Genomic DNA, 16,204 nt, shown 5'->3' with positions numbered 1-16,204 from the left:
AATAGTGTTTTATAGGATCAAAGCTGGAAACACAGCTTCAGCATGCCAAGTAGGACTTAAAAGGCAGATTGAAAAGTCCTTGGTCATGACACTCTTTAACAAGGTAGTCTGGCTGGGGCCAAAACAGCAAATAATTGAGGCCTTTTAAGACTAGATTAAATTTTTGCATACCCTGATATTGTGAAATGAGTAAGATTTTCTGAAAGTGCAAGCATGGAGGCACTTACCCCATGAAATGAATGTCTGGCCATGCTCTGAGAGCAACCCCTGGGCCCACAGATAGCTGACACTCACCCCTGGTTCTTTCCTCTAGAACCCTTCTGCATACATATTTATTTTTATCTCCTTAGAGATAAGGAGATCTGTGTGTGTTTATCAAACATTTGGATCTCAGGGTCCCTCCAGCAATACAGGTCATTAAAAAAAGGCAACAAACTGGAATTTTGCAGCCAAGATTGCGTTCATAATATGAATATTCCAGCCACTTAACACTTGTGCTGGGCCAGTCACAGTTTATTTGGCTTTTACACCTCATGTGCATTAAAGCAACAGGGATACAGGTACAGCATCTGACCATTTAAGTCTCTGCAAAAATCTGTATTTAATGCTTCAATTAATTTTTTCTAATTTCCCTAATGATTGAGGGTGGGACAGAGAACACAACTTTTCTCTATTCCTAAGCTGTAGGCTTATACGTATCTTGGAGAGGTTTTGTTCAGTAATGTTTTTTGTCAGGAGAGGGCAGGGAGGTACCACAATCTCCCAAATACCCTCCCTTTTCTTTACAGAATTATAATTTGGTTGGGGAGACCAGATAGCCTTTAGCTGTCAAAGCAACTGGAATTACATGTGTATTCCAATTTTCCCTATTTGTACTTGCCATTAGCACATCATCCACACTCTGTATTAATACAAAATTATTGGTTAACTGTCCTCTAAATCTGCCTAGGCTTTTCAAAAATTAAGTTGACAATCCTGCAAATCCTTGAGGAAATCTAGTCCACTTTTACTGTTTTCCTTCCCAGGTGTAGACAAAATTATTCTGAGATTCAGGATCCACCATTTTACTGAAACAAGCTGGGCATAAATCAATTACTGCAAAACATTTTGCATTAGCCAGTATCATGTTTACAGTTGTTGAAGTATCAGGAACTAGAGCCCTGGACAAATCTATAAACTGATCTTCCATCTAAGATTAATTTAGGTTTTTTTAATCAGCAAGACAGGAGTATTACAGGGAGACTCGCAAGGGAGAAAATCCTCAATTATTTGTCTTGTACCTTTCCTTGCTTCCAGAGATAACAGGTATTATTTTAAGGAGGGAGGTTTGCCTCCCTGCATTTTGAGCTGTACTGGATTAGCTGACCCTAATAACCCACGGGACACCTCTGAGTTCCTGGGGTATTTCTTTTCCCCTTCAGTCACACAACCATCATGTTTTGGCACAGAGTCACAATGTGAACACACAAATTCCTTGGTGAGCACTGCAACTGTGGCAGAGACTGCGTAACAAATACCTCCCCACCAAGTTTGCTGGTGCTGATTCCAACAGCAGGAAAAGAATGATTATCAGACTGTGGATGTGCCTGTGCCATCACGTCCTGGGTACAAAGGTAGCTTTACCTTCTATTCATACAACATTTGCTTTACCCTTAATTGTTGATCCTTCCTGGGGGGTTGTTAATGTCACATAAACTGTGCTGGTCTATCAGACATGCCTTAAGTTTCACCTCCAATTTTTTAATCTATAATTGGTTCACTAAGTCCCCCAAGGTGATTACTTTTGTATCTCCTTCCACTGCTAGGGCCTGGGGGTCTGGTCTGATCGTTGTTCATGGCTTTTATTCGGCTCCCGATTGATTTGATTTGCGCTTTGTTGCTCTCATCGTTCCTGCCTCAGGATCACAGGACATTTTCTTTCCAGTGTCTTGGTTTTATTGCAGTAATCCTTTGGACTTCTCCAATTTAAATTTCCATTTCCCTTATTTCCATTATTACCCCTTTGTCCTGTGAAATTCCTGCCTTGCAGAGCAGCTGCTAACAAGCCAGCCTTCTCTTCCTGCTGTTTTCTCTTCTGCCTTATCTTAAACTCATCCCTTACATTACACACCAATGTTGCAATAATTAATATCTCCTCAATGAGCTTCCCACGCCAGCCCAGAAAACATTGGTTAAAATGATTAACATCTGGAATCACTTGATCTACTAATAAGGAGACAAGCAAAGACCCATTCTGCAGGGCTTCTGGGTTCATTCCACCACCGAGTGAATGCCCTGTCAGCATTATTTTCCCTTTGTCTCATTAACCATTTCTTAAATCCTCTTCAGCAAAATCTTAAGGCATCTGATCCTGCCTTGGTCTGGTAATAGAAACTGTCTGGCTCTGCCCACACAGTCCTACCATCCAGCAGACTGTTCTCTATTTTCCTGCATAATCAACACTTTCTCTTTATGGGGTAAACAGAGTTCCCAGTAACCATCAAACATCTGCACAAAAAGGGTCACATGCAGTAAAAATTCCCCCAGTCATTTACTGAGCCTTTCACTCCAGACTCCTTTCTGGAGCCTGGGCATTTGCTGCTGCAAAATTGATTTTAGATGTTTAATCAGCTGAGGAAGAAAGGGACAAAAGAACAGAAGTCCAAGGTGTTTATTTCATGATCATGAGACTCCTCCTGTGTCAGAAGGGATTTTGAAGGAATTTACATGCAACTAGAAAAGAAACACTAAACATGGCCATCTGACAGCACAGAGACACTCTTTTGCCCTCTTCCCTCATGCCCAGAACCTTTACAGCATTTTCAGACACGCCTTTGCCACCCTGTGGTTAACACAGGCACAGCTCCAGACTTTCCCCTTCGACAGCCCTGCACAAGTTGTTCTTTATTAATCCCTCTCTCTAGAGCAACCTGCCAACATTCCACCTCATTGCTGTTACTACCTCAAAATTCAGCAAGGATATTGTGGTCAGTTTTGAAAATCAAGAGTTAAGAAATCTCAAAATAACACAGCCTTCAAATCCTCAAATCCTGGAGGGCTGCAGTAACAGAGTTCTGCAGGCGAACAGCCATCAAACACCAGCAAGGACAGTTTGTGACCAGTACCTGCAGTTTTAAAGCATTTTCACCCAAACATCATTACAAATCCCCCTGCAAAACATTCCCACAAGAGTGTGACATGTCTTCCTCAGGTCCTCATCGATCAGTCTGGTGTTGGCAGGAAAATAATCAGCGTGGGGACTCACACAGTGGTAGGGACTGACTACAGGATGCTCCATAAATAATTATGGAAATCTGAGCTGAGTAACATCCTCCATGAGGAAGTATGTTGTTTAAAGCAGAAAGCAAACAAAAAATGTCTGTTCACAGCTAAAGCCAAGTTTCTACAGTTACTAGATTTGTCTATTTACTGAAAACTCAGAAAAAGTGTAAATTGAAAGCTCAGTCTTTGCCACGTCTCTCAGGCAGAACATCTGAATTTCACTTCGCTTTACCCACTACCTCCATCACTTCCTAGAACTATAAAACCCAGCAGAAAAGGAGCCCAAGAGGACACATCTGTTCCCTGGACAGCCCAGCTCACTCGTGATGCTCTCGTGTTGCAGTGCTCAGCACTCCAGGGCAGGAATCACTTCTGCCCACACCTCACACAGCCAGCCCAGGGTGCCAGCAGATCCTGCTCCCTTGGATTCCTGCAGATCACATCCTGGTGTGGAAGGGAGAGGCTGTGTCATCTACCTCTGCAGAGCATCTGCCAGTGTCATGTTCCTGCATCCTGCCTAGTCTGAGATGGTCTAGAACAGTCTCAGAACTCTTCCCCACTTCCCTCGTGGTACCAAAAACATGAAGCATTTGTCCAAGCCATTTCCGTGTTTCCTTTTTGTTTTCTCCAGACCACCTGAAAGAAGTGTTTCAGCTTTGTCTCTGTTAGATTCAAGAATGTGGATTCACCAATAAGTTCTGTAATTCCTTTAAATGCTTATGCTCCTGAGGGAAGAAAAACATATCTGCTCATTATTGGGATACATTCCACAGAGAATGACCACAAGCAGGATTATTCTTTTTATCTCTTGTTAATTGGAAATGTTCTTCCTTTACTATATTTATTTGAAATACTAGCCTGAAACCAATACAGAGAGATTCACTGTGAGTGCTTTAATGCCTTACCTTGTAATAAAACAGGCTGGTTTTTTTTTCATTTTAACAGCATTTCTTCCATCTCACGTGCTTACACAGATTTTCCTCACCACAACAAGATGTGCAGAAGGGATGCACAGAAACCATATATATTTGCTTTCTGAAATCTCCTACTTCCTTGGAAGCACTGCCACACAAGTTTACAAATTATCAACTGGGAGCCTGCACACAGCCAGGACTTGCTGTTGAGAAGGCAGCAGGTAAAAAATGAGGTCCCTGAACAGTTCCCCCACCATAAGAAGGTCCATTTCCTTGTCAGGCTGAGGAAGCATTTTAGTTGGATTTGATTTAGAAAGAGACAACCCTACTGGGAGGTCACAAGTCATAGCAAGAGTGTGTTTTGAATCAGTGTCCATCAGATATATTAATGCCTAGGGACACATCTAGAATATTGTCTTTGACACTGCAAAAAACTAAACCAGTCATTTTTAACAGCTTCCCTACAAAACTGGATCCTGACATTTGCAACAGCTGCTATGTCAGAAGCAGAAACAAACACTATCCTTTTATCATAAGTTGAATTTGGCATGTCTGAGTTATACAATTACTGTAGTCTGAATGAAAATAACTCCCATACAAATGATAATTGCTTGCTTCTAAAAATCTAACTGCTTCTGGGCCAACATTATTTTGTTCTGACTAGCAAAGATTCTGCCCACATCAAAGCCACCTGCCATAAGACATTTGAGTCCTTTAGCTATTTCAAAATAAGACAGGACACGTTTCAAACAGCCTCCTATTGGTCTGTTCTGTCTTCTCATCCAAAGCAGAAGGAAAAAAATTCCCTGGTTCCCATCTCCAGGAACCAGAGTAAGAGCACTAACTAAAGGGCACAAAAACCAAGTCACCCCACACAGCAGCAGCATCAGAATCCATTTTCTGCTTCACGTTCTTGTATTGCTCTAGCTTGAGTCAGAGATGGCAAATTCAAGCCACTGAAGCACAGAACACGAAATTTCCTTTGACATCCAGGGCTACCAGGAGGACCTGGCTGGGTACAGACAGCATCAAGGGAGCAGTGCAAGGGGGAAACTCAGCCTCATCCTCTACTCCAGCTGCAAAATGATGGAACCAGAGGGGAAGGAGACTGGGAAGACAAGGAGTCACTGGGGAGAGAGGCAAGTACTGACTTTTGTGGCTCTCCACAGCCCTGAAATCACAAACAGATGGGGGTGTTGAGACAGGGAAGCAGGAAGGCAGAACAAGGCAGAACACTCAGACTCGGGGGTGTTGAGACAGGGAAGCAGGAAGGCAGAACACTCAAACTTCTGTGCCAGGTAAAAAACCAGTAACATCTCACAGGCCAGGATGCTCAGAATAAGGAGGAGAGTCCTAAGCAGTATTTTGTTGGTCCCAAAATCTCCACATTATTGAACTGTGGGTCAGACTTCATGAAGGCTAAGGCAGCTTTCAGTAAGCCTTGCTGGCCCGGGTTGACCTCACTATCTATGTTAACACATATTTAAAAATATTTCTAGCTGGCAAAGTCAAGCACTGTATAGAGACAAAAAAAAAGGAAAACAAGATGTGATGTGAAAGAATTTAAAATTAGCACCAAAAAATTAAACAAGGAAGCTCAGTAAGAGCTCAGCACATTTAGGAGCTTAAATGGGTTTAAAAGTCTAACTGTAACATCTTGTTTTCATTCTTGCAGCAGAAGTGTAAATGCTAATTGCAAGGATAACAAACCTTAAATCAAGAATACAACACACAGGAGTCTCATTTAAATTATCATGTGAGCTCAAAATGAACTGACATGAACTTTTGCCAGGGAAGGTTCATATTAAACATTAAAAAAGAAAAAAATTACACTGGAAGAGTGGACAGCAATTGGAATAAGCTGCCCAGGGAGGTGGTGGAGTTGCCATCTCTGGAAGTCTTAGAGGCATCTGAATGTGACACTTGTGAATATGGTTTAGGAGTGACTATGGCTGGTGCTGGGTTGAGAGCTGGACTGGATGATCTCAAAGGTCTCTTCCAACCTCAATGATTTTTTGAAAAACAGAGGCAGCAGATACCAGCTTCAAAATATAACCTATACAACATAACACAAACAAGTGTCTGATCCACACAGCCCAGCACCGAAAGACAAGGACTTCAGAGTGAGAATTTCCACCCACCACACACACATACACACACCTGGAACTCTCTTTGGGTGAGACAAAGCTGTGAGAGCTGTTGCACACGTGGCCATCTCCCATCCTCTTTCCCAAACATGCAGAGCCCCCATCAGGGAAGACAGGAATGTGCTGGCCAAGCTCAGTGTTCCTGTGCATCCAGCACTGTGAGGACCTAGTTCTTGGTGACAGCTGATCCAAAAATGCTGCTCCAAGGTCAAAAAACAACAGCCACATGCTCTCCCATCTATCATGGGCACATCACTGTGAGCTGAAAACACAGCACATGGAAAGAGTCACTAACAAACTGTTCAACATAATTATAGGCATCAGGCTGAAACTCTGGTGATGGTGGGGATGGGTTGAGAACGTCACCTGGGAGCTGGGATTTAAAAGTGAGAACTGGGATTCACTTCCAAATCCAGCTACTGAAGTGTAAGGTCTCTAAATAAGCACCAAAGCCTGGCTTGTCCAAGTGCCACGCGCTATGCACAGAAGGCTTTGCGCCAATCTTCCTCCTCAGCAGTTTCATGAAGCTTAAATGAGAAATTTCTTTTAACTCCTGTCAAGATTTTTTTATGAAATAAAGCCACAAAAGGCATAAACTGATGCTAAAAAGTATTACTGACAGCTAATGAAGCAGCTATTTCTATTCCCTGTAAACGCTAAGACACAACTCTCAACTCATACTCAATTAATAATATCTAATAAGCCAACTCTATCAAATTATATTTGTTTTATTATTATTATCTTGCTAGAGTTTATTACAGTGCTCCTTCAAACATTAAATCTTTAAGAGGAAGCTGTAAGCTTAATTAATTAATATTCTATTTTTAATTGCTTGCCTTTTTCATATTCCAAATATACTGACGTAATTCCATTAGCCAAGGCCTTTTATTTCCCAGTGGAATTAATTTCAAGCAGAAGCTGCTTAACAACAGCAAGTGCAGCATGCTTAAACACTTTAGAAACATAATTTTGTTTCAACCCAGCACTAAAATGTTGTTCTGGTCCTGCAGCTAATAAACCCACAAGCCTGAACCTCTAAGAACACATCCATGCCAAACCAGATATTCCAAACCAGATTAGCATAAAAACATGCTGCTACTAGGGAATTACTGGGAATTACATAAATTTTCTTACCTTCAAAAATAACAAGTGCACACAATGCGGCCTGTAATTAATAATACTTACTATTTTAATAATTATTATAAAATATGAATAATTATTAAATCATTTTTAAATAGGTAACACTTCAAAAGTGGCCTTTGCTTTGCAATTATGTACACATTTTGTCATGGGCTTGTTCATCAGGTAACCTTCAAATCCCATTAACTTAGACAGAAGTATTCTTGCATGCTAATTATTTCCTTACTATCATCTGAGCAGAGAATTTTTAGATAGAATAGCTCTTTCATTAAAAAAAAAACCACCTGTAGTTTCATCAACTGCCAGCAATGTCTGCTATGAACTTGTGGGTGAGTTTCCCTTTTTTCCATGCCACAAGTGTGACACTGGAGATTCGCATTGTCAGGCAATTTTTCAGAGCCAGAAGAAACCCAAAGGTGTAGCTGCAGGTCAGCCAAGGAAGATTAATTGCTAGAGATGGACTTGCATATCTGGACTGGAAACTGCTCCTCTGGCCCTCAGCAAAAATACTCTTAACACAGCCAAAGTTCCTCTTTGTGTCTGGTCTTTATCATCAAAAATGGAGATGTCTCAGAAAAAACCTTACACTACAGTTACCTGCAGCATCAGAGCTTGGGGACACAAAATTCATGTGAAATACTGCAACTTCACACAGAAACCCAAAGCAGTGCCGTGCATCCTCCTCAGCTTCCAGTGCTGCCTCTGGATGTGACAAGCCATAAGAAGCCACAGGAGACAGTGCAAAGCACTCCTTGACATGCCAAGAGAGCATATGTGAAGAAGCCAAAAATCCTGCAAGTCTCTGGAGAAGCCCCTCATTCCAACTCCTCTCTGCCAGCTGAGCAGGCACCTCAGGAAGTAATTTTATTTCTGGAGTTCACAGAATCTGATTTCCCAGCCTGACAGGCAGCCTTGCAGGAGGAAGTTTCCCTTTGCAGTTCATGCACTGCACCAATTGAGCAGCAAATTCACGTATTCTTGCATGCTAATTATTTCCTTACTATCATCTGAGCAGAGAATTTTTAGATAGAATAGCTGTTTCATTAAAAAAAAAAACACCTGTAGTTTCATCAACTGCCAGCAGTGTCTGCTATGAACTTGTGGGTGAGTTTCCCTTTTTTCCATGCCACAAGTGTGACACTGGAGATTCGCATTGTCAGGCAATTTTTCAGAGCCAGAAGAAACCCAAAGGTGTAGCTGCAGGTCAGCCAAGGAAGATTAATTGCTAGAGATGGACTTGCATATCTGGACTGGAAACTGCTCCTCTGGCCCTCAGCAAAAATACTCTTAACACAGCCAAAGTTCCTCTTTGTGTCTGGTCTTTATCATCAAAAATGGAGATGTCTCAGAAAAAACCTTACACTACAGTTACCTGCAGCATCAGAGCTTGGGGACACAAAATTCATGTGAAATAGTGTAACCTCACACAGAAACCCAAAGCAGTGCTGTGCATCCTCCTCAGCTTCCAGTGCTGCCTCTGGATGTGACAAGCCATAAGAAGCCACAGGAGACAGTGCAAAGCACTCCTTGACATGCCAAGAGAGCATATGTGAAGAAGCCAAAAATCCTGCAAGTCTCTGGAGAAGCCCCTCATTCCAACTCCTCTCTGCCAGCTGAGCAGGCACCTCAGGAAGTAATTTTATTTCTGGAGTTCACAGAATCTGATTTCCCAGCCTGACAGGCAGCCTTGCAGGAGGAAGTTTCCCTTTGCAGTTCATGCACTGCACCAATTGAGCAGCAAATTGTTGATTGAACCTGTCCTTGCTGCCTCCTGGCTGGCACAAATCACTAACTTCAACAAGGAACAAGGCAAACTGCACACAGGGCAGGGCTGACACTCAGGATGAGCACCAAAACAGACAGAACTCCTGAGGAGGAGAACAGGCTGTTTCCCTGCTTGTTGAACCCAAATTCAGCAAGTTCACGGTCAGAGAAGAGCACGCTTCCAAAAGCCTTAAAATGAAACAAATGTCAGCTGCCTCACAGTGACTATCAAAAAAAAACCTGCTTGCTGTTGCTTACAGACAAGTAGAAATGAGAGATAAATCTCAAATGCAACCATCTGAAAGATTTCAGCAAAAATTTGTGTTGCCATCCAATCAACAAGTCAAGCACTTCTCACATGCCAACTTGACCAGAGCCTCCATAACTTTCATTGCTACCTTCATGGGATGTGTTTGACCACAGCTTTGTGGGTCTCTTTCCTGCCTGATTTTTGCAAACATGGAGACTGCTGTGAAAACCACAGCACTGATTACATATTCATAAGAAAAGGGAGGGAAAAACCACAAACCAGCTCCTTTCAACACAAAAGCAACCAAATTAAATATTAAAATAGCAAGAAACAAGCACAAAAAACCAGCAAACACAAGAAGCCTAAGCCATGTGCAGCAACTGCAGAGATCTAAATGAACAGGGCAGCTTAATTAAACCAGATAAAAGCTGGATATCTGTCAGTGCCACTGGCAGCAAGTGCCATTCAGCTCCCCAAGATCTCTGAAGGAGAGCAGCCACACCAGTAATTAACATATTTTGCTGTGACAAGGATGGACAGAGTGCATGAAATGAGCTCCACAAGCAGTGCAGGTCCCCAGAGGCACCAATTCACCCTCCTGCAGATCTGCTGGCAAGGGCATAGCTCCTCTGCCTTCCTACCACACTGAACTGGGGATGCTTCTCACATGGATAACAAGGCAGCACGTTTACCAGGCAGCCAGGAAGAGGCTGAGCCTTTGTACAGCCCAAACCAGCAGCTGAGCAGTGCTAGTTGGGATTTTAGCTACAGCTTTACACCAGGTTCAGAGATGCTGCCTTGCAGCACCAGTCTTGCTAAAGCCACTGTACCCTCCTGTGAAAAACGCCAATCACTTGTTTTTGACATTTTAAAAGTTTAATAGTAATAAAATGGTTATTAAAAAATAGTAATAGAATAATAAAATTTGAACATTTGAGATTAGGACAATATGAGACAATAGAAACAAAGAGATACAGACATCCGGGTACCTTTTTCTGGGCAGCACAAGCCAGAAAAAGGACCCCCGTTAACAGAGGATTAACCCTTAAAAACAATTGCCTGTTGCATATTCATACATCTCATACATGATGCATAAATTCCATTCAAACACAGGATTCTGTCTGGTCACTGTCAACTTCTTCCTCTTAATCCTCATGCCGTCTTCCAGTCCGAGCGAGGTGGGAAGAAGTTAGTTTTCTGCTGATAAGGGAGCAATAAATTCCCTTTCTCTGAAAGATTTAGGTGTCCTGTGGCTCCTATCTGGTGTGAGTCCTTTCTTAAATAAATATCTTGCATAGCACAGTTTCTATTTTAACCTTATGTTATAACCTAAAACAATATTCAATACACTACTTAAGAAAATTAATATAGCATAACTTTCCAGCATAATACAATATTCATTTTAATACTTGTGAAAAGCCAATCATAAAATACACATTCTTCACACTCCCATGCTCTGAAGAACCGTGTGTGTGTGCAAGTGCCTGCATGCCTAAGCTTTTTGTTTTAAGCTTTGTCTTGCTGGCTGGATCCTCAGGCAGGCATTGTAATCAGAGAAAGCTCAGGAGAGAAGCAGCTGAATAACTCCAGCCTCCCTCGGCAGGCCTGCTGAGCCAAACCTTCCCAGAGAAGTAGCCTCCAGTAGTCTCATAATCAGTGTTAATCATGTCTTCTCAGCACCCACGGAGCACTGGAGCCCAGATAATCTGCATGTGCCATTACCTTTGGGCAGACAAGGCTGGTGCAGGCAATTTCAGGTGCATGGATGCACTTGGAGCTTGTCAGCCCATGGGTTCCAAGTGAAACGAGCTGCAGCGGGACCCCAGGCCACCCCCTTTTTGCTTTGCACAATGTGATTACCCTGATGAGGCTGGGAAAATAAATATTTAAACAAATAACCATGCTAATACAGCTCAGTCCCTAGATCAGCCATATCCTAAAATGAAGTCATTCAACAACACACTGCCTGAGGAAAAAAGTGGGGAAAGACTGACCCCTTCAGTACAAGAACGTCTTATTCCCCAGATGTCTGAGAGTAAAATACAGCTTTCTTAGCACACCCCAGGATGTTTATGTAATTTTAAAAATGAACAAAGCAGAGTTAAAGCAATTAAAATCAAATTTCAAGTTCCCTCTGGTGAAAAACAAGCTTTCAAATACAGACAACAAGCACCTCATTCGTGCCTCTCCTTCCAATTCTGCCACAATTGTACACAACATTTCCCTTCACCCATTCTGATTGGCTTCCCAATGCTGTTATCTGCCTGATGTCCTTCCATCCACAGGACTACATCAGAAGTGCTTCAATACTTCCCCAAAAACTGCTGGGAAAATGCATGCATACTTGTCACTTCCCTTTGCCTAACTTCAGCTGCTCAGCATGATCTTCTTGAATGTTTTCTTCTAAATACCTAATCAATGCTCTGACACAGACTCTGCATCCCCAATGGAACTGATCTCCTAATTCACTTAGTACAAACAGAAAAGAATGAGAGAACTGACTCACAAATCACCAAGCACAACATGGAAATCTGTCTGGCTATTACAAATACACTGGCAGACAACAGCAAACTTCATCAATGCCAGACTGAAGGGACAATTGCAGGCCATGATCTATGATGTTTGCCTTTTACTTGAGGGTGTTTCACCCACATTCCTTAAACAAGCCTTTTTTCCTGCCACAGGCAAGTGTCAGTTAAGTGAGGGAGACCACATTATACTTCAAACAGTCTGAAATACCTCAGTGAAAAACACGAGTGACAACCACAGTGCTTCACTGCAAAACTTACACATTTTAAGGGCACTTTACATGTTGAGTTCTCACTCTAGACCTCTAAGATTACATTTTGAGCTTAATTAAAACCAAGAAATCAGTAGGTAGTATTGTTTGGAGATAAAAGCTCGAGAAAGAAGTTTACTAGAATATTACGTTCAGATATTTACAAGGAAAGCATTATTGTTAAAAAATGTGCAAAACTGTGATGTAAATAACAATGCAAGTTACAACATAAGAGAGCCCTGCTGCTGCAGCCACATGAACACAAAGGTGGGTACACAACTTTTGGGCAAAGCAGTCAGGGCACAGGTAAGCTGCACTTAGAAGGGTCTCACAAAGGAAGCATCACTCAACACTTGCCTTCCTTATGGGCAGGCCTTCACCTTCAGGAGGATCTTCAGTGTGACTCAGTAAGACAGTCCTTTCAATGCCTAACCATACCTTCAGTGAAGAATTTTCTTCTCATATCCCATCTGAGCCTCCCCTGCTGCAATTTGTGGCCTCTTAAACCTTGTCTGTCTTCTAAAGACGTAACAAAACTGAGCACCTATTGAAAAACTTCTCAATGCAGTTTCCCTGGTTGCTTTTCTGGGGTTTCTCCAGCTCCCAGCCCCTTGCTGGTTTTGTAAGTGCATGGCCAAAGCCATAAATCCAGGTAATAGGTAATTAGGCAATCAGGAACTCCTGTGACTGACAAGCTTTCCTGGGGATACAAACACAGCCTCCACTGACAAGATGCACCAGTGTGTTGGCCAGCTGTCCCAGGAGTGTTGGGAGCTGGCTCTGATAAATTCACACAGGTGTGTTCACTTGTTCTTTGTTCTCTTTAATATTTTTTTCCCAGTTACTCAAAGCTGGGAATGCCTCTGCTGCCCCTGGCTGATTCTCCTCCCCTAGCTGTTACACTCCTTTATGTTTACAAGGGAATTTTTTCCTTGAATTTTACTTAGGGGGTCTTAAAAATCACACAATGACAGCTACTCTCTGTTCTGGGTGAGGGAAGGGTCCCTTTCAGATTCCTTACATTAACCTTCACACATGTCAGCTACATACTGCAGGTACACAAGTGTGTACCTAGGAAAACCCTCAGTGAAAAATCTCTTCAAGTTCATGGCACTTGCCAAAGTGGTGAGCCTGGTGCACAAACATAACTTTGACTTTGCATTCCATATGTAATTGGCCAAACACAGAGGTCAATTTCTTCATAAAGGGAGCTCATGTCATCATTTCTAAACAGAACAGGGCATTAAAAACAGCAGGTGCATGGATGTGCACACATTTCCATCTTTTTTTTATTTGGAAAATCTGCAATTTATCCAGTCCGGGTAAGCTTGAATCAAACCTAGCAAGAAGTTTGTGGCACCCCTTTGTTGCCCTCACCAAGTGTCTGTAATCACTTTGATGGCCATCCCAGTCTGTCACAGGTGCCCTTGAGTGTCCTGACAGAAAACTCTTCTTTCTGCACCCATTTTTAAGGCTGCTAGTACATTCACCTCAATGTAAGAAACTCAAAGCAGCAGCTCTTAATCAAACACAATATGAATTCCTTAAGATAGAATCCTCTCTCTCACAGTACTGGCACCTGCTGTGGTGTGAAGAATGTGCATCCCCTCAAAAAACAGGGAAGGTGCCCTGCACTACAAAAAAAAAATGGAATGTGATGTGGTGATGCTGCCAAGCTTTTGATGATTTACTTGTTCACTTGTTTTTTCCACAGACACGTGCATCCCCTCAAAAAACAGGGAAGGTGCCCTGAACTACAAAAAATGGAATGTGACGTGGTGAGGCTGCCAAGCTTTTGGTGGTTTGCTTGTTCACTTGTTTTTTCCACAGGCACATGCCTAGGTTAGGGTAGTTGTGTTTTAGCATTGATACATCAACTGTTTGATTTCCAGTTTTTTAATCAGTCTGGCGTCAGTTTGCTCTCTGCCATATTTTTTCCTCCTAAAATGCCATGGAGAAGATCCCCAGAACCTGACTGGACATGGCCTCCAGCAGCCTGCTCTGGCTGGCCCTGCTTCACCAGGGAGCTGGGCTAGGTGGGCTCCAGGGCTGCCTTCCAACCTGGGAGTCTGTAACTCCAACAGCATAAAACATTGGGAGAGTGGGAAGATTTAATACTTCACACCCAAACCAAGGGCTGCCATTATCTGCCTGGAAAGCACTGAACTTAACTTTCTGCAGTGTTAACAAGCAATCTTCTCCAGGCTACGAAAAACTGCATGTGTTGATGGAGCTGAAATGCTTGGAATAGAGTTTCCTGTCAAACGGGCTTGAAGAAGAGTAAGGCAGCAAACTGTTCTACTTGTTTATTTCTCTTTTAGCAGCTCTTCAAAGTGCTGGTGCTCTCTGCATATAAGTGATTGATGCATCACTCCATGCCAAAAGTTTTTTCAGTGCAGGTGAAAATGGCTGATCAATACCTAAGTTTAAGAAACAATCTTCAGTGGGCAGCCACAATTCTTCAAATGCCTTTATTAAACTTACTTCTTTCTATTTAGAAGACAGTTTTGCTCAGTGTAAATGAATTTCTGTAAAAGCTGCTGGGTAGGTACAGTGTTCCTTTCAGCACTTCAATACCAAGAGAAATGCAAAGGCTAAGGCTAGCTAGAGCTTGCTGCAAAGTGGAAAAACAGTTCAGTACCTCTCCTTACTCTGTCACTCCCACCAGGGGTTTTTCATTGCTCTTCTCCAACACGGGAGTTTGGTTATTTCAATTATTTAACCATCATGGACTTTTTAGAGACAAAATACTTTTAACAATAAAAGCATAGAGACTTTTAAAACTGAAGTCTTGTCAAAACAAAACCAAAAATAAGGAAAGGTGATTGTTAAATCACTAGCCAGCTGAAGTTCAAAGTAATCAAAGACTGAAATTGCTCTGATGTTGTTAAAAAATGGAGCCAAGGCTTGATATGGTGGTGTTTCTGAACTATTACAGATATTTTGAAATGAGAGATGTTTTTTTATACCTTCTGCCTGGATTCAGGCAGTTTTATTTTAATAGTGAGGTAGTAAATGCTGGCTTGTCATTTATATCAACCTGGAGTCACTTTGTTTCTTTCCCTTTTCCTTGAAATAGTCACATTACCCATTTTGTACACTTCATTGCTTTACACATTTTCAAGACAGCCCAAATCTTTTTTCTGAAGATTTCTCCCAAATTACCAACTTTTAATTATTGAACTGTCTGCAGGATGGAGACAGTGTGGCATAAAAAGTGTTCTCACATTTCAAAATATCTGTAATAGTTCAGAAACTGCTGAAATAACATGCAGAATGCTGATTGGAAGAAACCTCTAGAATCCAACCTCCTGCTCAAAGCAGGACTATCACCAGCACCAGACCAGGTTAGGCAGGGCCACACTCCAAAATCCTCCAGTGATGGAGACCCAGCCACCAGCCATCTTCCCCTTTTGCATACATTCATACTTTTCCTGTGAGCACAGTGACCTCCACACCTCTAAACAAATGTGCTGCATGGCACAAGCACGAGGAGGATACAGCAATGTGCCTGTCAGCTGCAGTGTTGTGCAAATTGATGGGGTTATGTTTTCCCTTCAGTTCTATTTCAGTGTTCCCATCTTATTTTGTTGACGACTGTTTCTCCATCTGTACGCAGCCACGGAGTCTAATGAGCCTGTATCAGTCATCACTTCTCCAACAGAAAAGGTCTGTAATGCAAATTGGTATTTTAACCTTAACAAACAAAGCCTCAGCAGGACAACACTGAACCCTCTTCATCTGTCTCTTACTGCAATTCCCATACACTTCAGGGTACACAGTGACGAAGGTAGCTGACTAATTCACATTGTTTGTGCCCTGCTAACAATAGCTTGAAGTGAAAAGGGGATCTGGAGGCTTTTAGAGTATTTTTCTCTTTGTTACCATGAAAGATTTTCACATTCCTGAAAAAACACCCCTTTCTTTGTCATCCTGTGGGTCCTCAACT

The 16,204-nt window shown here is 42.2% G+C and overlaps 1 protein-coding gene across 2 annotated transcripts in view; it reads right to left on the bottom strand.

Moving 5' to 3' along the window:
- Positions 1-12,857, bottom strand: part of LOC120504112 — a 28,253-nt gene extending 15,396 nt beyond the window's left edge. The window contains exon 1 of one of the 2 annotated variants that reach the window (XM_039713297.1): positions 12,613-12,857. Coding sequence is in view for 1 of the 2 variants with exons in the window: in XM_039713296.1 (XP_039569230.1) it covers positions 12,694-12,718 (25 nt within the window). In the remaining variant the exon portion in view is untranslated. The remainder of the gene's footprint in view (positions 1-12,612) is intronic. The other variant, XM_039713296.1, reaches the window with a different exon arrangement.
- Positions 12,858-16,204: the final 3,347 nt, after the last annotated feature.

The sequence above is a fragment of the Passer montanus genome, unplaced genomic scaffold (genome assembly GCF_014805655.1).
Source record: "Passer montanus isolate IOZ18808 unplaced genomic scaffold, ASM1480565v1 scaffold28, whole genome shotgun sequence".
NCBI classification, from domain to species: Eukaryota; Metazoa; Chordata; class Aves; order Passeriformes; family Passeridae; genus Passer; species Passer montanus.
Note: the sequence above shows the minus strand (reverse complement) of the source record. Positions and strands in the feature narration are given on the sequence as shown.